General features: G+C 48.4%; 1 protein-coding gene across 12 annotated transcripts in view; it reads right to left on the reverse strand.

Moving 5' to 3' along the window:
* TSPAN9 (tetraspanin 9) overlaps window positions 1-23,151 on the reverse strand; it is an 828,427-nt gene that overhangs the window by 278,950 nt on the left and 526,326 nt on the right. For 7 of the 12 annotated variants that reach the window (XM_085652565.1, XM_085652573.1, XM_085652568.1 and 4 more), the window contains one exon: window positions 21,570-21,649. The exons of 3 other annotated variants lie outside the window; for them this stretch is intronic. In XM_085652565.1, coding sequence (XP_085508691.1) covers window positions 21,570-21,632 — 63 coding nt within the window. In that variant the 5' untranslated portion in view covers window positions 21,633-21,649. Of the gene's footprint in view, window positions 1-21,569; window positions 22,281-23,151 lie in introns of those variants that run through there. 2 more of the 12 variants (XM_085652561.1, XM_085652560.1) reach the window with 2 other exon arrangements.

Raw genomic sequence — 23,151 nt, forward strand, 5'->3', positions numbered from 1 at the left:
CTGCATCCCAGCGCCATTGGGGAAGGGTTGTTACGAATTTTGGACCACCCACCCACCCTGCAAGTTTCAGTAGTGGGGACTGAGGTTTTTTCGTCCTGTTTATAGCGTACCAGTTTAGGACAGGTTGTTAGGAGGTGTTAACAGTATTTTGGAGGGGTGGTGAGCCAATGACAGGCATACTCACCCCTCCGGGGAGGGAGATACAGGTGCATGATGGGGTGTGGGATGCATGAGTGCGACGGCTGGAGATATTGGAGAGGTGGTTGAAAGAGAAGTGAGGAAGTGATTGGAATGAGGGAGGAGGTCGCAGAGTGAAACGGGAAGAGATTAACAGGTGTGTGGGAATGGATGGTGGATGAAAGGTTTGAGGTTTGGGATTGTTTATAAGTGTTATAAGTTTAATGATGTTTTTGGTAATAGTATTGTGTTTGTCAACCTAGTTCTGATAAATGGCCTTTTACGCTAACCTACAGCGTGGAGTGTATTTACTGCGCGACCTCTGTGGCGCGCATCCTGGGTCCGGGCGAAGAAATGAACAGGAGTCGCTTCCATCCGCTGGTGCTTGCAGCCTCCAATCTAAGGTGAAGAATGGGCCTTCCCGACTCATTAAACGGAAAAGATTAGCTTCCATAATGTGTACTGGCAAAACGCCTGCTCAGAAGCTAAGCAAATTTGCCAAATAGGTTTGGATTAGCACTTTGTCACCAATCACAAGCGCAGTCTTCGTTAAGAGAAAAAATGGGTAGAGCAGCTTTCAATCACGAAAAGCGGAGTTGACATGGTGTGTGGCGTTTTACTGTCAATCTTAAAACGCTGCACACAAAAAATTTAATATTGCACTTCCTCTCTCGTGACTCACGTGCCACATGTCTGATTATCAGACCTCATAAACATTGAGATTGTATAATATTTTGAGCAGCAGGGTGCAAACACTCCAGCTGCAGCTGGGCAAGTACTTCACAAAACAAGAGGTGGCCAGATACACTCACTCTGCTATTAAATCTGAAATGCAATTGAAAACATAGCACTTTATTTTCAGCGTATGTGAATTATAATTGTTGGGCAGAATCCCTTGCCAGCGAAGGAACGCAACCTTGAGAAACAATGTACCTGCATGAGCAGTGGACCAGCCCATATGAGTCTCAAAGTTCCCCAAATGGTGCCCATCCTGTACAGCCTTCTGCACAGTCTTCCATGTGGCTACCACAGGAATCAAGGGATTCAACTGTTCTATTAAGAGCAGGCGAAGGAGGGCACTGTCACATTACGATACACTGGCTGCGCCCGGAGACCCAGATTTCATTCGAAGCCTTTAGGCTTGTGCATGTGGCATTCTTCCATAAGATTTGCTGCCAGCCCAACACTGCTGGCTAGTTGGCATTCTCTGAAGTCTGCCAGCTCGGCTCCCTTGCATTCCATAGCGAGGGCTGCGTAGGAATGATTTTCTAGCTGTGCGAATAGATTCTGGAACCAACTTTCCATGGGTGTGACGAAGGCTTTTCCCTCATTAGTTTTAGGATTGAAGACCCTTTCTAGATTTGTTTCTCATAGCTGAGTAGTCGGATTTTCTGGGTGAACTGCACGAGATGTGTCATGTTGCTGTAGGATTATAAAGAGCAGCATTCACTGCCTGAGCGGCTGTTGGTAATACAAATATTCTCTCTTAGCACTGGGTCCTCTTAAGTATTTTAAGAGTTTTCAGTGGGAAAAATCATGTTAATCCGTGCACTGGCTACATTTTTAAACGGGTCTTAAAATAGTGGTCTCAAATTTCAAGTCAGCCCGAAAGGGAAGAGGTTGTGGGTTTTGGAAATTGATTATTTTGTTTATTTATCAGGCAGTTTTCTTTTGCTGGCATAAATGTGTGACAAATCGGGAAATGCTCGTTGTATACTGATAATCATGTACTTGCAAAGTTTTCAAAGAAGGCGCTTCCTTGGTAGTTAACAACTAGGCCCAGTCGAAATGTACATTATGTCTGCGTTACTCGCGTAATTTTGCACTATGCTTGTTACGCACAATTCCTGAAATGATGCCATTACGCCACGGCGCATATTTACGCTGCCAGTCACAGCAAAATCATAGAGAGGGCACATGAACAAGCAGAACGCATGTGCCTGCTGCTTTTGGCGGTTGTGTTTTTCATGCTATTTGTTTAGTGCGAAATTCATCCTCACGTCAAAAATTGACGAGAGGACACATTTCGCACTAAAACATAGGACTAAATTTCAGATTTACATTTTTTGTAATTCTGTATAATTGAATAATTGTCCCGAATTTCACACACCCCTGTTATCAACTGCAGAAAGCACACTAGTATTTAGTTATATAATGTGCAAAACACAAAACAGTACCACAACATGAGCGCAAATACAATTTAAAGTGTTACAAGTAGCCTCGCAGCAGGCACAGTATGCTGCAGAAGTGGAACGTGAAACAAAGGGGCTTATTATTTTGGCTTACAAACTAGAGAATTAAATGTTTTAAGGACTGGATCTGGCTTATAGCTTTCCCATGTTTTGTCTATTCTTTTCTTACCAGATATGGCGGGGACTCCTGATCCTACTGGGAGGAGGGGGCAGCATGAAATGGTGTTAGTACCATTGGGTCATTGATAAATGAATGGGGTCTCTGATTATCAATAGGTGTTCTCAGGTGCCCTAGAGTAAATAACACCCTTTGTTACTAATGCAATCGAATTAGGCTTTTCTGCAACTAGCCCTAGGAGCTGGTTTAGGGACACTAGTCGTAAAGTCATGCCACCCCTACAGACTTTTTCAATGGAGGCCTGCGTAGGGCAAAGCTCATGACACGCTTCCATCACTATATCGGGAAGAGGGCGTTCTCTGGTAAGGTCTCGGAGCTCTCTGTATCCCATACTCGTCTCAGCACACTCATCGTAGATACAACACTTTTGCAGCCCGATGGAGGGCATGAAAGCAAGCAGACACAATTCCATATTAACTTTGTGGATTGGCATCAACTCCCAAAAACCTAAATAACTTTTAAGACACAAGGGTTGTGTATGCAGAGGAAAATATGGTATTTATATTCTTTGTCTCAAGTTCCTCTGATACTGGGCACCATCTTTGTGAAAGAAAACAAGAATGTTACCGTCACATATCTACACAAAACACTGCGATATAAGCCAAGGAAAAAAGCAACTACTACATAGCTCTAAAGCCAAGTTGCAAGTAATCACTAGGTTATACCTACACCTGACCTGCCTAACCGGAGGGAAACATGAATACATGCTGAGCTGGCGATGCTCAGGATGAAAATATATCAAAACATCCACATTCCCAAAGAAAAATGTGAGTCAAGAATTAAACTTTGCCTAGGATACTGCTAATGAATTTATAGTAACAGTAACTTTAATATGGAGGTCTAATGTGTTACATATTGTGTGTTTTGTTTGATAGGAATGATAACAATATATTTGCATTAATAAGCGAAGGCAAAAATTACTCCTCTGAGAAGTGTGGTTGTTCAACATCTCTCCAAATGACTGTTTGGGTTGAAACGTGAAGGCCACTGCTGTTGAGAGATACTCATGTAAGCAGCATGACCATAAATCACCTGGGGCGCAACAATGCAGAGAATGCATGCAAAACCTGCTTTCACTTGGATGTACTGACCCCACTCGGATTTCAGGAAGGTCAATTTAAAAACCTGCGCTACCTATAAATCTGCAGAAAAGTTTCTGGTTAAATCTTTGGGGAAGAGGCAGGCGCTAAAATCCTCTATTTAGTGAGACGAGGCACTATTTTAAATGCATATTTGCCAGACAGAGTAAGAGAGGGTACCATGACAGTATGAGAGAGGGGGTGTTATTATGTGCAGTCTTGTGAGTGCATTTTATTTCCATGCAGACCTCCTAAATTCTACTTGGTTTTGCACAACTATTTCAAATTTGTGGTTTGGAATTAATGGTGGTGGAAGGGTGACACGCTCTCGTCACTGCAAATTAAATCTTATTGAACTAGATTGCTGTGTTCCACATTCTCCTCTCCGTGCAATCCTTTAGCGGTGTGTCAGTCAGTATATTAGACATACCGTCTAACATGGCTGCTAAACTGAACTCTATGAACAGTACAGCACCAAAGTATGGAAGTCATGCCTTGAGCTGGGAGCTATGACGGCGCAGGCATCACTGCTGCTTTCTTACACGTATTATGTTATGTTATATTGATTTGTATAGCACACTAACCACTCGAGAGGGTATCCAAGCGCTTGAGCAGGTGTGTAGGCATGTTGTCTCCAAGGTGCTTATACGCAGAGCCAGGTCTTCAGCTTCTTGCAGAACTCAAGAAGCGAGGAGGAGGCTCTGATGTGTTGAGGGAGGTTGTTCCTCGTCTTGGGTGCGAAGTAGGAGAATGAGCAACCTCCAGTTTTGCTTCTATGGATGCAGGGAATGTGTGTGAGTGAAAGTGAGGCAGAGCGTAGGTGTCTGATTGGTTGCTGAAAGTGTATGCGGCTGTTCAGGTATTCTGGTCCTGTGTTGTGTAGTGCTTTGTACGCCTGTGCGATAAGTTTGAATTGGGTGCGTTTGTGGATGGGGAGCCAGTGAAGCTTGGGAGGTAGAGTATGAGCCTAGCAGTGGGGTTCTGGATGGACTGGAGTCTGTGTAAGACTTGTTTGGAGATTCAGGCATAGTGGGTGTTGCCGTAGTCCAGCCTGCTGTTGCTGAGTGCTTGTGTGACTTGTTAATTAAAAGCTACAAACCCTCATGTTTAATATATGTTGGATACAGACCTTGTCTATTGCACTTGACCAAAAAACGGGCGTATAATGGAATCATATACCAGTCTAGCAATGGCTAATCCGTGGATCTCTCAAATCACCAAAATTTCAGAGGTGCCTAAGTGATATCGCACACCCTTTAATCCCAGGTGACATCACAGGATGTACCACTTGTCCTGCCCTTTGTTCGCCTGAAACCTCAAAGGCCAGGGTGAGTGGAAGGAATGATCACCAAGAGAGTAAGCATGGCTTTTGCAGCCCAGTTTACTTTCTGTTTCTACCTCTAACCACAAGGTCTGTGGGCTGAGGGATTGCATGGGCTGTGCCAGGTGTACCAAGGGGCAAGCCAGAGATCGCAGCTGGCACCTCTGGCTACAACCAATTATTTTATGGACATTAATCTGTGCCTTGTTTCTTGGGACCCAAAGAAGCCAGTGCATTAGGTACAACAGATACAGTAATCTGGTTCATCCCATTTATATCTAATTTAAAGAATAATCTGATAAACAGTCTGAAGTGTCACTCCCACAGACAACACCGAAGGCCCCTTCATAATGGAACTATCATCTATCCATAGCTGTACGTCTTACTTCTGAGAAAAGGTCTGCTGATGTGGTACCTCATCATCTTGTAGTCTGATAACTCCCCTGCGGCTCTGCGCCTGGGCTAGAGCTGCTTATACACATCGTTGTCAGCGTTTCCCTTGATATCAACAGCGCCATTGCTTCCATGACATCAGAGTGTTGCCCCAGAAGCATGTCAAAGCTGTGGTATCTTGCTTTATATAACCCGACTTTTCTCTCCCTAGAAGATTATAATATTCCTAGAGGTCTGTCTGCTACAGAAGCGCCTGCAACCACCGTGGCGTAGGTTAGGTCTGTGTTTAGGTGGTTGCACGACTGAAGTTCTTGCTTCTGAGACCTTTGGCAACTTCCAGGCCACAGATTTACATTCGGACACGTTCAACTCGGCCCTTTATCCTTCCTAGGATGATAAATTGAGCACCTTTATGTTGGCTATTTGTAACTCCTACTATATATCATCAGTGCCAGCATGCGCAGGAAAAAAAATGATTATTCGCAAAGAAGGGGTAATTCGTAATAGCCAATGCAAAAGATGAGGTGCAGTAATATTTTGCAAAATATCCAAAGAGAAGACTCCTTTTCATTATGAAGGAAACTTTTAGCTTTACGCTGTGGAAAATAGGGTTTAATTCTGCTTTTGCAGCCAGGAGGAGATTTAAAAAGCAGGCTTGCACACCATGAGAAGGAGGACTTATTGGGAAGAAGATATAGAACACAATGCTCTACCATTATACTGTGCACATTGCTTCCTAGCATTCCCAAGTTAGCAGCTTTCCATTGCACTATATGTTCGAACACAAACTAATGCCCAACCGTGGAATTATTTAGAATCAAACATTTAGAAGCCCTCCTTCTTTCAGAACTGCACTTGCACCGATGGGTTTACACCGACGGTGGCGGCCATATCCAGGTCCACTGGAATTATTCGATTGTGCGGCTGCGGTGATTTTCGCATACTTCTAGATTTGCCACATAATCCATCATCTGCTGCATAACCTGCAGATTTTATCGCCCCAACAAATTGTTTCCAGCTTAAACAGTTCAAAAGTTGTTAAAAACGCAGCAGCACGTGCTGCAGCGCAGTGGTAGGACTTTTGCAAAGGTTGACTGGACACTTTTCTATTGCTATATTTGGGTATTAAACTGTTACTAATATGGTGCACCTGATGCCCAGACAGTGTTAACAATTGTAAAAAGTTCAAAATAATAAATTAATACTACTAAAAAACGTGCCGCATAATTTGCCTTTTCTTGCCGCGTAATTTACTCAACCCTGGCGCATAATTTGGCCCGTTCCTGCTGCATAATTGCAGTGGCACTGACTATATCTCCTACGGTTGATAAAGGGCTCTTGTATTGATTCTGGGGGTGACTGTGAATATTTCATGAGCACCGATTGGCATGGCGTTGGCCTTCCCACTGAACCGAGCCGATAGAGTTTCAAAGACGGTGCTCCCTCGGGGGGCCCTCTGTTGGCACTCTCGATATTCAATATATTGCGCATGCGCGGTGAGTATTGCGAACTCTGAGCTGAAACCAGACCCTCGGGCCGCAGGCATTAATGGGGCACAGAGGGGGCGTTATCGGTTTCACTGCAGCCGCTCCTCCACCTTCAGGGCCCACTAACACAGCGCGGCCTCTGCTGTGCAGCCTGTGCCGCCAGCACAGCAGCACAGGAAAAGGAGCAGAGATAATACCAACGTCACATAAAATGAAGGCACTAATTATCAGCGGTGACATTCACAGCGCTAGACGCTAAACAACATGCCATTCCAAACAGGTCTGCATTGAAAGGATAGTAAATGCATAGGGCGCTCTCCAAGCAGTGATGGGAAAACAAAGGCCCCGATTGCAACCAAGGCGCCACCTACCCCACGTGCAAACGACGCACTCAGTAGCAACTGCTTGGGCGGACTCAGTAGTTACCGGCTGCACAACTTGTAGCCAATTCTGAGTTTGATACCTCTGAATGGGGAATAACGAGCACATGGGCAGGTTTTCTTCCATTCTCGTGCGAGCAAATCTCGTGCGCAAATATCGTGCGCAAATATCCTGGCTGGACAATTTGCCCCTGGGCTGGAACCCCAGTTTGAAGGCAAAAGAGTCTGCGCTCGAGTCAGAATCCCGGTTGTAATCAGGGTCAAAGTGCAGGTACATTCACAAGAGCCTCAGATAACAGGGGAGCACTGGCACGAAGGAAGCAGTGGAAAAAAAGAGATGGTTGTCTGCTAAGGGTAGGCAGAAAAATGGGCTGAGCTGATGCAGCGGGCGGAATGCATGGGCCGTAAAATGATGTGTTTTTATCTGGGAATAATCACTGGTTCCAAACACGACCATTCATTTTGACGCAGCATTTTTAAACTCCCCCTCTTCCATTCTATAAAAATAGTCCTTTTCAAGAAATACTACACTACTCTTTGGATTTGTATCTGTAGTCCGTGTGGCAAAATGTGGCTTCCAATGTTTGTACAGAGGCCTTTGTAAACATGCTTCTCCACAGACATGCGGTTCCAGGCCGAACACTCTGTTCCTTATAGGAAACCAGGGTGAATGCAACCTGCAATTCTAGAGAATGAAGCTGCTTTCATTTTTCTGCCCCCCCCCTCTCCCCCGCATCTGCTCTCTGTGATTGGACAAGTATGAGGTTACAGGTCCAGAGCTCTTAGAATCAGATGCTCCATCGGACGGCCTCCCAATTTCTTTCCCTGAGGACACTATTTTTCATTTCTTCTTAGGGTGTTTTGGGGCAGACCTCAAAGGGATCCCTGGGACGGGGAGGTGGTTCTAAACCGGTCTTTCCAGCCAAATGCTTTCGAGAAAGTACACTTTGACCCCTTGGCCTACTTCCTGGATTGTGGCAGCAGAATAACATATCTGAGGTGCAGTGACCGCACCTAGAGGAGATGTCCACTGGTTCAGTCAAATAAGTTCAAGAAGTTCCAGTGACTGCACCTAGAGGAGATGTCCACTGACTCGGCTTTCAAAATACATCCTGTGGAGAACGGAGACTGCGTCCAGAGGAGCGGCCACTGGTTCAGTGTGTAAAACACATCCTGTGGAGTGAAGAGACTGCATCCAAAGGAGCAGCCCCTGGTTCAGTGTGTAAAATACATCCTGTGGAGGGCGGAGACTGCATCCAAAGGAGCAGCCCCTGGTTCAGTGTGTAAAATACATCCTGTGGAGGGCGGAGACTGCATCCAGTGGAGCGGCCCCTGGTTCAGTGTGTAAAATAAATCCTGTAGAGGGCAGAGACTGCATCCAGTGGAGCGGCCCCTGGTTCAGTGTGTAAAATACATCATATGGAGTGCGGAGACTGCATCTAGAGGAGCGGCCACTGGTTCAGTGTGTAAAATACATCCCGTGGAGTGCGGAGACTGCATCTAGAGGAGCGGCCACTGGTTCAGTGTGTAAAATACATCCCATGGAGGGCAGAGACTGCATCCAAAGGAGCGCCCACTGGTTCAGTGTGTAAAATACATCCAGTGGAGGGCAGAGACTGCATCTAGAGGAGCGGCCACTGGTTCAGTGTGTAAAATACATCCCGTGGAGTGCGGAGACTGCATCTAGAGGAGCGGCCACTGGTTCAGTGTGTAAAATACATCCCATGGAGGGCAGAGACTGCATCCAAAGGAGCGGCCACTGGTTCAGTGTGTAAAATACATCCAGTGGAGGGCAGAGACTGCATCTAGAGGAGCTGCCCACTGGTTCAGTGTGTAAAATACATCCTATGGAGGGCAGAGACTGCATCCAAAGGAGCAGGGCCCGGGTTCAGTGTGTAAAATACATCCTGTGGAGGGCAGAGACTGCATCTAGAGGAACATCCACTGGTTCAGTGTGTAAAATACATCCTATGGAGTGCGGAGACTGCATCCAGAGGAGTGGCCACTGGTTCAGTGTGTAAAATACATCCTGTGGAGGGCAGAGACTGCATCCAAAGGAGCAGCCCCTGGTTCAGTGTGTAAAATACATCCTGTGGAGAGAGGAGACTGCATCCAGAGGGGCGGCCACTGGTTCAGTGTGTAAAATACATCCCGTGGAGTGCGGAGACTGCATCTAGAGGAGCGGCCACTGGTTCAGTGTGTAAAATACATCCTATGGAGAACGGAGACTGCGTCCAGAGGAGCAGCCACTGGTTCAGTGTGTAAAATACATCCTATGGAGTGCGGAGACTGCATCCAAAGGAGCAGCCCCTGGTTCAGTGTGTAAAATACATCCTGTGGAGTGCGGAGACTGCGTCCAGAGGAGCTGCCCACTGGCCCGGCTTTTAAAATACATCCAATGGAGGGCGGAGACTGCATCCAGAGTAGCGGCCACTGGTTCAGTGTGTAAAACACATCCTGTGGAGTGAAGAGACTGCATCCAAAGGAGCAGCCCCTGGTTCAGTGTGTAAAATACATCCTGTGGAGGGCGGAGACTGCATCCAGTGGAGCGGCCCCTGGTTCAGTGTGTAAAATAAATCCTGTAGAGGGCAGAGACTGCATCCAGTGGAGCGGCCCCTGGTTCAGTGTGTAAAATACATCATATGGAGGGCGGAGACTGCATCTAGAGGAGCGGCCACTGGTTCAGTGTGTAAAATACATCCCATGGAGGGCAGAGACTGCATCCAAAGGAGCGGCCACTGGTTCAGTGTGTAAAATACATCCAGTGGAGGGCAGAGACTGCATCTAGAGGAGCTGCCCACTGGTTCAGTGTGTAAAATACATCCTATGGAGGGCAGAGACTGCATCCAAAGGAGCAGGGCCCGGGTTCAGTGTGTAAAATACATCCTGTGGAGGGCAGAGACTGCATCTAGAGGAACATCCACTGGTTCAGTGTGTAAAATACATCCTATGGAGTGCGGAGACTGCATCCAGAGGAGTGGCCACTGGTTCAGTGTGTAAAATACATCCTGTGGAGGGCAGAGACTGCATCCAAAGGAGCAGCCCCTGGTTCAGTGTGTAAAATACATCCTGTGGAGAGAGGATACTGCATCCAGAGGGGCGGCCACTGGTTCAGTGTGTAAAATACATCCCGTGGAGTGCGGAGACTGCATCTAGAGGAGCGGCCACTGGTTCAGTGTGTAAAATACATCCTATGGAGAACGGAGACTGCGTCCAGAGGAGCAGCCACTGGTTCAGTGTGTAAAATACATCCTATGGAGTGCGGAGACTGCATCCAAAGGAGCAGCCCCTGGTTCAGTGTGTAAAATACATCCTGTGGAGTGCGGAGACTGCATCCAGAGGGGCGGCCACTGGTTCAGTGTGTAAAATACATCCTGTGGAGAGAGGAGACTGCTTGGTGTTTAAAACAAGTCATTTGGAAACAATGTCCACCATGTTGTTTTGCCTTCTAATGGATGGTGTGTGTGATCATTCATATGATTTTGATGTCGATCTTAAAGATTAGGATGAATGCGGAGAAACGATAGTGATCACTTCAGTCACCTGTTGTTGACGTTTCCCAGAGAAGCCTGTGAAGATATGTTATGCACAGGCTCAGTGTAAAATATTGTATAGATGTTTTTCACAGAAAACAACAATGTCCGTCCCACCTACCGCGTATTCTTCCCAAGGGGCTATGTGAGCGAGATCCAGAAGAAGTCCCCCCAGACCCGTCCTCATGCAGTTATCCTTTGTGCGGTGCCTCATAGGCACCCGTGCTTGCAAGGGACGCTGGAGCAGGCCAAACCTGCATTTGTACAACAGAAGCACCTTTCTACACGTGGGAAATCATGCCCAGACCTGAAAAGGTACAATGAAGGGATGGCGGGTGTAAAATGATGGGCTGGCTGCTGCCCGGAGCCATTTACAGTGGCTAAGATGAATGAAAGCATTTCTTCCACCATATTGTTCTTGTTGCACTCGATGCTATACTTGCATCCTGTATGCCCCGATGAAACTATACCTCACCGATGAGACTTAAGTAGGTCAAAACTGTTGTAGAGTTTCTCGTCTTGCCGTCTGGAGCGAACCTGGTCTGGCAGGTCAGGCTGGACGGTTTCACTTAGAATAGGACCACGACGGATTTGTATGTGACCAATTTCTGTCTAGAGTGGAGCAGTGGGTGAAAAGTGATGGACCTGGAGGCGGCCCGAGTGAACGCCAGTATCTGAGATCAATTAGAGCGGTCCCTCCATCACATTGTTCTTGTTGCAATACTTGAAAGGTTGGTATTGATTATGATTGGCAGTAGGCTACTGCTAACAACCATGGGCCGGGCATATAACCCGGAGCCCCGGTCCAGGTTTTTGAGAAGGTCCATACAGCGGTGCTTAGTGAATGGGAGGCAGAGGGCCGAGTGCTTCTTCTCGCCTACGAATTAACAGCCAGAATCCTGTGAAGTGCTATCATCGCTGCTTACAACTCAAGTCTACAAAGAGTCCAGAGAAAGCTGATCACAGTTTCCAGAAGTCCTCTCTATGACTCACTAGAGATTGGAGGGGCCGTGCCTGATAAATGTTACTTAGAGTGCAAGCTCCGAAGCACCATCACACGCCTTCATTAAATGCTGTGAGACTTCTGCACTTTGCTATCCCTGGTGCACATGAGCTTTGATCTGGTGTGACAGGTTCTTGAGCCCACCATCAGCATCTAGACCTGGGTGCTGGAAGAAATCTTCAAAATGAATGGCCAAAACAAGAGTAAAAAAGAGATCAACAGGGGTAATAGTGGGAAAAGGGAACCCAAAGAAGCAGTAAAATGTGTTCTAGAAGTGAAAATGTTGTGCAATATTCAGATATTCCGTCCAGGGCCATGATCACGAGAATCCAAGCTAAAATTCGAAACTAGGGCCTATACACGGCATCCTTCATTCTACATTTTATCGTGCAGATTCTGGGGGCAGCTCACACATGTGCACACAGTGCTAGACTGCACCTCTCCCCTGGCACTGTGCAGTAGTTCACTCCACTGAGTTACCTCCTATTCAGGTATAACGCAGACCTTCAAGTGTGCAGACAAATAAATATTGTTCTCTGCTACTCAAACTCGTACAAATTTGAATTCTCCGCGGAAACATCTTTATATAAAACACAAGCTCTTTTTATTCCCTCTTGAATTCAGCAAAAGCGAACACCTTCTTTATTACTTTAAATCAGAATAACTATTTGTTTCAGGCTTTGGTGTCTAGCCGTTTCTCCGTTAAGTGCTCATTCGTGAGCAATACAAAAGAATAGAGCAATGCATTACAGTTTCTTTAAAGCAGCTGGCAAGCTTTCTAGACCCAAACGAAACCAGATTATCCTCTTGCAATGTGGTTTTACCCCTCAGAAATTGACACTTTTTGCTCGAGGATATGGGCTAATATTGATTGAGGCAAATGAGTTTATATGTTACACACTTCAAGAACGCGAGCTTGCTCTTGAACAATAAAGAGCCATTTTCTCACAGCCCTTTGCAAAACTTCAAAATAATGATCAGCAGTTGTACCAATAATTTACTTTAAAATAATCTGATTTAAGATTATAAAAAAAGACTCGAGGAGGTGCCTTTTGATGCATGTCATTTCCTATATAATGATGCTATGTATGTTAATGTATCAGAAAACAACTGGTCGAGTTCATCCCCTCCTCCCCCCCACCGAGGCACCGGTGTACATCTTAATAAACCAGAGGTGTCCAACATAGGTCGAGGAGGGTTGGACCCATTCGAGATGTTCATGATATCCTCTCCCTTATTCCCCCGCCAACCACCTTCAGGGCCTTCCAGGTCCCTGGAATACTCTATGGCCGACCAGCTGACAGCATGCATGATAGTTCCCTTGATACGGTGGGTGGACTCTTTCACGTTTGAGCAACTATGACAGGACCATATATCGCTCCGGGCCAGTTTGTGTTACATGGGCAGCTGCTGACGTCGATCCGGACTCTGAGGCATATGGCAGAAGACAAACCCCCCCCCAGGTAGTGTCACGAAATGCACGCTTCAAAAACATCCAACATATGATATTACACAGAGTATATCTCACTCTCCCAGCTGAACCGCATGTTCCCCGAGGGCGGTCTCACCAGCCCAAGATGCCGGGCCGCAATAGTCGACCTCAAGCACATTCTATGGTCATGCCCCAGTATAGCTAGTTATTGGCATGTCATTTACACCACACTGGCCACCTTTATGGAGCTCGTCATGTTGAACTCTTGGGAGACCACAGCCCTGGGTATCGTCCCCAGAGGAAAGAATCATAAGGTGTGGGCAAGCTTTGCCAATCTAGCCCTCCTGCTCGCTAAGTGGCTTCTCACCATACACTGGAGAGCCCAACAACCCCTGTTGACTTCCCAATGGCACAGGGCACTCATCCGTTGGGAGGAACCAGAGAACACTGCACTACACTGGGAAAAGGCCCGGCAGCCAGAAACACCATGCCTGGGCGATTTAAAGACTAGATCCCCCCCCATCCCACTTAACCCCTTGTGATCTTAAGTAGACCCTACCATTCCCCCCCCCATGCTGTCGGGACAGAACAGGCCTGAGCATTCATGTATCCGCCACTTTGATTTCCCCCTACCCACATTCAACTCCTGGCTGAACACCTGCCAATATCGCTCGTGACCTCCTCCCTCTGTTACCTCTTATGTTTCATGCTTTCCCCAGTTTCCCTCTACCCCCCCTGTTAACGCAAGAGGTTTGGCCCCATCCTCCCCTTCATGTTGCATTCGTTTGTACGGAGTGCCTGAGAAGCTTAACCTTCGACCCCAACCTCATGGCCATACCTGCCACCTCACACGGTGCCACAGTGTGACACACAGTCACCCGGTGAGGAGCCGATATCACACTGTGGCATGGAAAACCAGCTGAAAACCACTCTAAATAGTGCACATCACAGCAGCTAGTGGGGCAGGAAGGAGTGCATGCCCTCTCCAATGCACATCACTGCAGCTAGCAGGGCAGGAAGGAGCGCATGCCCTCTCCAAAACATATCACTGAATTTAGCGGGGCAGGAAGGAGCGCATGCCCTCTCCAATGCACATCACTGCAGCTAGCAGGGCAGGAAGGAGCGCATGCCCTCTCCAAAACATATCACTGAATTTAGCGGGGCAGGAAGGAGCGCATGCCCTCTCCAATGCACATCACTGCAGCTAGCAGGGCAGGAAGGAGCGCATGTCCTCTACAATGCACATCACTGTAGCTAGCGGGGCAGGAAGGAGTGCATGCCCTCTCCAATGCACATCACAGCAGCTAGTGGGGCAGGAAGGAGTGCATGCCCTCTCCAAAACATATCACTGAATTTAGCGGGGCAGGAAGGAGCGCATGCCCTCTCCAATGCATATCACTGAATTTAGCGGGGCAGGAAGGAGCGCATGCCCTCTCCGATGCACATCACTGAATCTAGCGGGGCAGGAAGGATCGTATGCCCTCTCCAATGCACATCACTTCAGCTAGCATGGCAGCAAAAAGTGCATGTCCTCTCCAGTGCACATCACTGAATCTAGCGGGGCAGGAAGGAGCGCATGCCCTCTCCAATGCATATCACTGAATTTAGCGGGCCAGGAAGGAGTGCATGCCCTCTCCGATGCATATCACTGCAGCTAGTGGGGCAGGAAGGAGCGATTGCCCTCTCCAATGCATATCACTGAATCTAGTGGGGCAGGAAGGAGCGCATGCCCTCTCCAATGCATATCACTGCAGCTAGCGGGGCAGGAAGGAGCGAATGCCCTCTCCAATACATATTACTGCAGCTAGGGGGCAGGAAGGAGCGCATGCCCTCTCCAATGCATATCACTGAATTTAGCGGGCCAGGAAGGAACGCATGCCCTCTCCAATGCATATCACTGAATCTAGCGGGGCAGGAAGGATCGTATGCCCTCTCCAATGCACATCACTGCATCTAGCGGGGCAGGAAGGATCGTATGCCCTCTCCAATGCACATCACTGCATCTAGCAGGGCAGGAAGGATCGTATGCCCTCTCCAATGCACATCACTGCATCTAGCGGGGCAGGAAGGATCGTATGCCCTCTCCAATGCACATCACTGCATCTAGCGGGGCAGGAAGGATTGTATGCCCTCTCCAATGCACATCACTGCATCTAGCGGGGCAGGAAAGAGCGCATGTCCTCTCCAATGCACATCACTGAAGATAGCGGGGCAGGAAGGAGAGCATGCCCTCTCCAATACACATGACCAGCTAGCGAGGCAGGAAGGAGCGCATGCCCACCCCAATGCCTACCACTGCAGCTAGCGGGTCAGGATGCGCTTAGCATAGTGTGGAAATAGAAGCAAATACTATCTCAAATGCATTGCTGCATGTGATGTGCCCACCTAGTGGCAATAGCACTGCAAGGAGTATGTTTCTTGCTGCAATTTAACGCTTTGGGCAAGTGCCTAGGCTACCCATAAAAACTCAAACGCGGCACGGTGCATTAATCCTTACACAAGAAACTCCGATCACCTAATTTCATCATAGCTACCCAAGCAGCCGGTGAATCGAAAGAAAGGAATACTGTAAAGTTTCACAGAAATATTTGTCCAACTCTAGACTGTTTCACCCCTGTCTGTACTGAATGTTCCTGCTGATCCCATTATGGTTACAACGGTTTGCTTCAAAGGGGGTGGCACCTGGCTCCGCGCCAAACATCTTTCCTCCATATAGCCATGAGAACTAGTGCCAAGAGCCATGCCTGCCTGAGTGCCCGTCCTGCTATGCCCTATTTTAAATCTGTGACTGCACAGAAATGAAGGGCATCTGGGATTGCCCTGTGTCGAGCACCACAGCAGAGATGGGAGGGGCAGATGGACAGACCTCAGCAACCGCGTGCGGAAGGGGGCTCGGCACTCTGCCTAAAGCGCTTAAATTCCCTACGCTTCTGTGCATGGAGTCACGGCGCAGGAATGAATTGCACATTTTGCACACCCTGCCTTGGAATGTTTGCTATTTCCCCTATTTGTGTCCGTCACACTAAGAAAGCAATTTCCCCCGTCATCCTTAGGACGCCTGAGCTTTACTTTCTTCAAATTTTGTTACTTACATGGTGCCATCACACTTTCTTTCAATAAACAAGGCACAGTACTGCCTACATTCATATTTGGACATCTGAGACCATATTACATAAAGTGCCCCAGGGGTGCAACTGGCCTCCCCCTTTCTGCACTTCACGGCACTTTGGTATTACAGAAGGGGCCACACATACTTGCCTAGCTCCTTATGTATTACAGGTAAAGCTGGCGCTATCCTAAAGGTGCTTTCCCTCATTTGCATGGAGGTGTGGCCCCATGGAAATGAGGGGAAATGTTTGCCTCAGCATCCGTGCCATATTACAGATGCAGGCGCAGAGGCTGTAATGAGGCACACGGATGGTGTGCCACAAAGAGCGGCACACAGTGAACCCTCTGAGGGTGCCCCTATGTAGGTAGCAAATGGTGTCCCATGAACCCCTTCCGGACATGCCCCTGCTGGTGGGGACAGTCATTCACTGCACCTGCATGCAAGGTGAAATTTGTGAAGGGTGGACCGGCCCCTTCAACCATATGTCAGTCTTTCACTTTGGTGCTGCCCCCAGGGCAGTGCATTGTCAGCAAGAGTGAACCATCACTGTTTGCGCCTGAGGCACCTTTTTAAGGTGTGCTGCGGCGCAAAAGGGGACAATGCACCCTTACTGTAAAACACACCCAGTGCATGTGTGTGTAATGAAGTTAAAAGACAGTTCAACCCAAGGGCCAGCCTGACGGACTCAAGGTGAAAAGACCCTTACTCAAGGATCTTGAGGGGGCCTCCATATGTGGGAACGGCTACAGGTGTGGACTAAGAAACCCCAAGCGGCCCGAGCTGGATGTGTCTCAAGCAGTTCTACAAACCGAGCATGAGTGGCGCAGAGGTGCCTGCAAGGAGCCAGCAATCTTTACAGTGTAAATAGGGGGGGGGAGGGCTGCAATGTAGAAAGTGACCTGCAAACGGCAGCTTTAGAGAATACAAAGGCCTGGAGCAAGCACAAGGCATACAGGGAACCAGAGAAGGGCCCGTTCAGCTGGCAGCAAGGTACGGGCACCAGTATGGCACACAAACCGGCCCGCTAGTCCCCTCTGGCAAGGAGAACCCCATGGTGGCAGCAAGGGACGGGAGGGAAGCAACCGGAGGAGCACACCAAGAAGCCTTCCTCTGCAGGGGAGAGACGTCCAGTGCACCGACACGTTGCGGCATAGCGCAAATGAAGTCAGCCCTAGATTGAGGAGTGGGGTCTGAATGATCCCATGGCCCTATCATAAAAGGGCTCCGGCAGGAAAAAGACACCAACTTAAGAGGCAAACATCTGACTAAAATGACTTGGCTCGGTTCAAAGACCCACCTCTTTATGTTAACCCTCAAATGTCCCAGTAAGGAATGGTCATTAGTGCTCAAGAATCAAGCATTGGAAGCTAAACTGACATGTCGGGACGGCGCCCGGCTTCAGTCTGCCTATGGTGGACCGTGTTGTGCCGATGATGGTAGGCCGCCTCCAGCCCACCTTTAATATACATTAGGACACACAAGTCCACAATGGGCCCCCTCCACAAGAAACTGTACAGGTTTTATATCAAAGGCATTATGCTCTTAAGAATTCAGCACAACACAATCAAATGACATAAGCTTCCCCAGCCCTCGGCTCAGACTCCTAATCTCTGTAAGAAAGCAGCGGCAGATGGCCCAGGACAGCTAAAAACCACAACTGATCAGAGAGGCCTGATACCTGCTTTTCCCTAGGGGGAGGGGCCACAGAGCTTCTGTTTCTAGCCACTACTGTACGAACAGACGTGTGCAGTATGTTACATTTGCATGCAGTGGCATATGCTTCCCGTGAAGACCAGTTAAGTGCATCAGCGGTACAGGGAAGGAGATATATTTAGACCTGTCGAGGTGAAAGCAGTCTGTAGTGCCACGCATATGGCAGGCTGCTTGTCACATGGACTGCTTGTGAAAACAATAAGGCACCTGCTTTCAGGGCTGCCTGAGGGCTCTGCAGGGAGGCGCTGCAGCTAGGGGGCAACGCAAGCCGAACCTGCCTTGTGCCTGTCACAATAAAGGAAGACGCTCGTCAGCCACTGCTTACTGCCCTTCTGCTTAAAATGCCTGACATGTGACATGTCTTCAGCTTAATCGTACCAGGAAATAAATCCTCCCACCGGGAAGGAACATGATGTGCCTGTCTCTTGGGGCCCTACAACACTTATTTAGGACCAAGGACAGAGTGGTGTCAGGATCACGGGTCTAGCCCACTGCTTAATTTGTAAAACAGTAAGTGCTGGGGCCCAAACTTTTGCTCAGAAGTCCTTGGTCAACTGATTGTCAGGGACGCCTTATACCATACAGCAAAGTAGCCTTGATGCTAGCACATGCCTCGTTAATCCACCGCAGACAGTCCCTGTCGCTTTATCTCACTCTAGCGGGTTTCCCCCCCCCCTTATTTCTCCCTTTGTGGCAGTTTTCTGTCTCTCTCTTCCTTTTTCTTTCCTCCTTTTCTGTTTTTTTTTCTCTGGATCAAAGTTTACTAGATGGAAAATAAGTGCTGGTGCCCCCTCTTCATCCACCCCCCATTGATTCAACCTCACTCATAGAAATGCTTGCGTAGTGCACACCATACATTGATTATTTCGCCTGGCACTGTTAATATTAGGAATTATGTACATAACTGTAGTTAGAGCGGGTAGTATTGGACCCTACATTGCACTGGTTACATGGCCATCTCTCCAACAGGTGGCCACGCCATCTACTTTTAGACCCGCTTACTACCTTATGATGCACTCTGCGATTGGCCGTCTACCACTGCTCAGAGCACGAACGCATCCAGCGCAGAGGCCTGAGGTCCGGCCTGTGATCACGGGCTCGAATCCACCAGCTTTACAGCCTCCTGATTTCAATAAACTGTGCCCCGTGGAGTTGAGTGGAGTCCGCTCCGTCTCCATTAGATTCACTAACGACCTGAGCCTGCTCAAAGCCAAATTAAAAACCCACGGACATGCAATTACCTATGAGGCCAGGTGCAACACGTGTATACCTTAGGGTTCACAGTGGTATATAAAGGACTTTGATTTGAATCAAGTAACCACAAACATATTATAAAGTGCCAAGAATTACCTGAGTAAGTGGGCTATTTACAAATACACATTCTGGTGAGATACAGGTTATGTTTCCGTGGCAGGTGCAGACAAATATCAGTCGAAAAAATGCCTAAAGAAGAGTTATTTTGAGGAATCCTGGCCGGTGGCCTGAGGAGTCTCCCATGTCATGTTGGGTCCACAGTAATCCCCATAACACCACATCACGTATGAACATTTCGGTATTCGTTGAACTCAAAAGGAAAAGAATAGAAAGCCACACACAGTGAGCTGAAAACAGAGGTCCTACAAACATTGGGCTATTTTCTGAAAATGCGTCTGCATGGGTGGAGTTTCACGTGTGTGCTTCAATGAGAGTAGAGGCTGAAAGAGTGTGATCAGTAGGCCAGTCTGGCCGAGTACCGTGAAACATGCGCAACATTATAAATAACTGAAGAGCAAGTCATCTGCCCAAGTCTAGGCAGAGATGTGCTCAGAGCCAAAACTGTTCTTGCAAACGCGCTCACAAAAATAACGCAGTGGTCGTGACTGGGGACCAGAGGCAATTACTATGCAGCAGTCCAACCAAAACTAAGCAGCTTCTAATTAAAGTTCCCCAGAGGCCTGCAAACCTACCAAACCACACAAATAGGGGCAGATAAAAGAAAAAGCAATCTGCAAACGTCCTAATTATTTGGCCAACAAGGTGATTGGGCAATTTGCCTGTATCGTATATTTCAATTCAGTTGGGCATTTGGAAATCGGCCTGGTTTGCGCGGGGCTCTGTCGCTGCCAAGTCTCCATACTGCGCGCAACCCCCCAATGCACCAGCAGTAATCATCTTCTCATCAATCTCCGTGAACGCTAATCCCAAGTAGGCCCACAGCAGCAGGATTCCCGTCTGCATCTGCCAGCAGCAGAAATGCCTCTCTCCATTACCACGCGAGTGCGCGCTGCCACGGGATTGGCCCAGTGCGCCACCACGTCTGCGGGTTTCCTTGCCTTTGGTTATCAAAGTTACTTCATTATGTTTTGTAGAACTGAGGGGAGACGTAGTCTCAGCACCAGGACAAAGCCAACAAGCTGCACTCATGACACAAGCCAGAACTACCCACCAGCCCAATACTCCATTTTGGGCATTTGACCCTGAGCAAATATTTAATCTCAATATCAAATGCATTTTACCAGTGCTGAAACCTAATATCTAGGCTTCTAAGTGCATGACGAAGAAAGACAACACACAGAGGACTATTTTGTCACACCTAAAAAAAAGGGCATTTCAATTTCCAGGTGAAGATCCGTGGGAAGCTGATAGGGAGATCAGGGCTGCATGCTCCTTTCCTCATCCATCCACAAATTAAGCACAAAGCTCATGATCTGAGGGGCAAATTGTAAAGATCAGCCCACGATCTGCAAGATTGTACATCACAGTGAACTGCAGCAGAACTGGCAGACTGTTCAGCCAACCAAGGCTGCGCCACTGTGGACCAAACAGTGATTGCAAAGAAACATCCTGGATAAAGTGTTCCGTAAGATCCTGCAGCTTTTCATTCGGTGCTCTGAACTCCCCCCCACCCCCCCTCGTAACAAAAACTCAAAGCGTCCACTGAGCCACCCCACTGTATGCGGCGCGCGCGAGGAGCTGCCCGCGTGCCAGAACATCACTTACCGGGCTGGCGACAGTGGGACATTTTATGGCAAACACATCAACGCAATAACCACAGAGCCTCGGCACCCTTGAAATCAGGTCACATTTACATATTGTCTTTTTTCACCATTTGCATTCTCCGCTGCCGTGCCCCCCTTCAGCTGCGCGGAGGGATGGGGATGCTGCGAGTTTGGAGCATAATGGCTCCAGGGATGGAAGGATGAGCGAGTACCACAATGCAGGGGCTGTACAAGGCTGCCACAGGCGGCTGCATTCCAAAGAGGCATGTGTGTGGAATGGGGGCAGAGGATGGGAGGAGGGGGCTCTGCCCAAGCATGTCATTCACGGGGGATGAGGGGGTCCGAGGGGCATACATTATTCTCACGTCATGTACAAGATAAACAAGGGTAGCACAGCATTAACTTTTACAATGACCATATCACATGCAGGCACAGAAATGCATTCACAGCTGCCCCATGCATGAAATGTCCCCCCAGCCAGGATCACTACCACATGTAACCCAAGAAGCGATAAAATCATGAAGCAGACAGCACCGAACTGAACAAAAAATATGTGAAGCATTGGAATAAAAAAATAAGGAAGTTGGTACTCACCCAGAATATTAAATTAAAGAGAAACATCATGTATTTCAAACAACACAGGCATCCTCTTGCCATGTTGCACTTCTTAAACTCTAAAAGGAAAACAAAGGATAGATCCAGGTAAAAGACCACATATTTGCCTCCTTTCGGTGCACTGTACTTGTCACTTTTTACACCGGCCCCTGCCTGGCTGTGCGTGCGTGATCCGGCGGTCCCATAAAACGCGCCCGCGGTAAAGCCGCGACCAAAATCCTTGCCTGAGGTAGACGCCTTGGCAAAGTCCGAGTCCCGGCTGTCCACGGACGGGCTCTGGTGGATGGACGAGTCCTCGCTACTTGACTTTTCCATGGCCCCTCGCTTGGCAGTAGTTTAGGGAGCGCGCCTTTCGCATGTCTCGGCTGCAATGAATGACCGCAGCGCGCACGCGGCGGCTGCAGAGCCCACCGTGGGGCTTCAGGGCCGGCCGGCACGCATCGCCCCTGCACCTCACGCCGCGCGGGCTCTGCTCTATGCCCGCACTGCGCCGGGGAACGTTCTCATGCTGCTGCCGGGACGCCTAGTTCAGCCTCAGCATCCCTCTGCAGTCAGCGCCCGGCGCCCTCGGGCCACATGCGGCGGATCAGCCGTCAGCCGCGGGCAGCCCTGAGCCTGACTTTCTCAGCCCCCGCGCCTCCCTCTCTGCTTCCACTCTACTTTGCCCGCACTGCTGCTGAAGTGATATCCGCAGCAGCTGCTCCCAGGCTTTCCCTTATAACCCTCTCAGCCATCCATCTCCAGCAGCCGGAGCCCCGCCCCCTGCCGCTCTTGCGGCCCAAGTCTGAGCAGTGGTCTAGTTGAAGCGGGTCACCTCCGGCTGTTGAGAGAGATCGTCAAAGTTTTATTCAGTGTAGCTACCTATCTTAATGGTGTTCCCCAGAGGTTTTCCAGACAAGGGAACTCCAGAAAAGGCAGTAAAAAATGAATAGTCTGAGATCACACAAACGTGATCAGTTGGGCATAGCTGGGATCAGGACCCGAGTCACCCCGCTGCCAGGTGCAATCATATTTATTTCAATGTGTTCATATTAACACGTACACATTAAACTCCCCCCTCCCCCGAAGCACGGCTTTACCCTTGACGTCATGATAAAGATTCAGTGACGTCAGGGTGGGAAATGTCTAGGTTACGCCATCAGTGCACAGTGGGACATTTTGTCTTTTGAGACATTGTTAATGTTCCAAGATGTGATGTATTTATCCCAAAGGGTGAAGCAGTGCGCAGTTGAACGCGAGAGAACTATTCTTACACATCATGCATTGTTTCCAGCGACTATTGCCCTGCGCGTCGCCAATCAGCCTATGCATCTTACAGAGTCAAGATTTTAACAGTAAACATCCCCACAGCAAACTAAAAAAAACAACAGGTTAAAACAGCATTACATTCCATGGCAACAGTTGTACTCCCTGACGCCAGTACACAAGTAAAAATGCAACACATTCCACAGGGCCACACAACGAGGAGGGTCTGTGTTTACTCAGTGCATTTGGGCCATACCCTGGGCACGCTGACTGCAACATCTTGCATCTAGACCTTGCCAACAGGTGGGCACCGTGA

Source organism: Triturus cristatus, chromosome 4_1, assembly GCF_964204655.1.
Source record: "Triturus cristatus chromosome 4_1, aTriCri1.1, whole genome shotgun sequence".
NCBI lineage: Eukaryota > Metazoa > Chordata > Amphibia > Caudata > Salamandridae > Triturus > Triturus cristatus.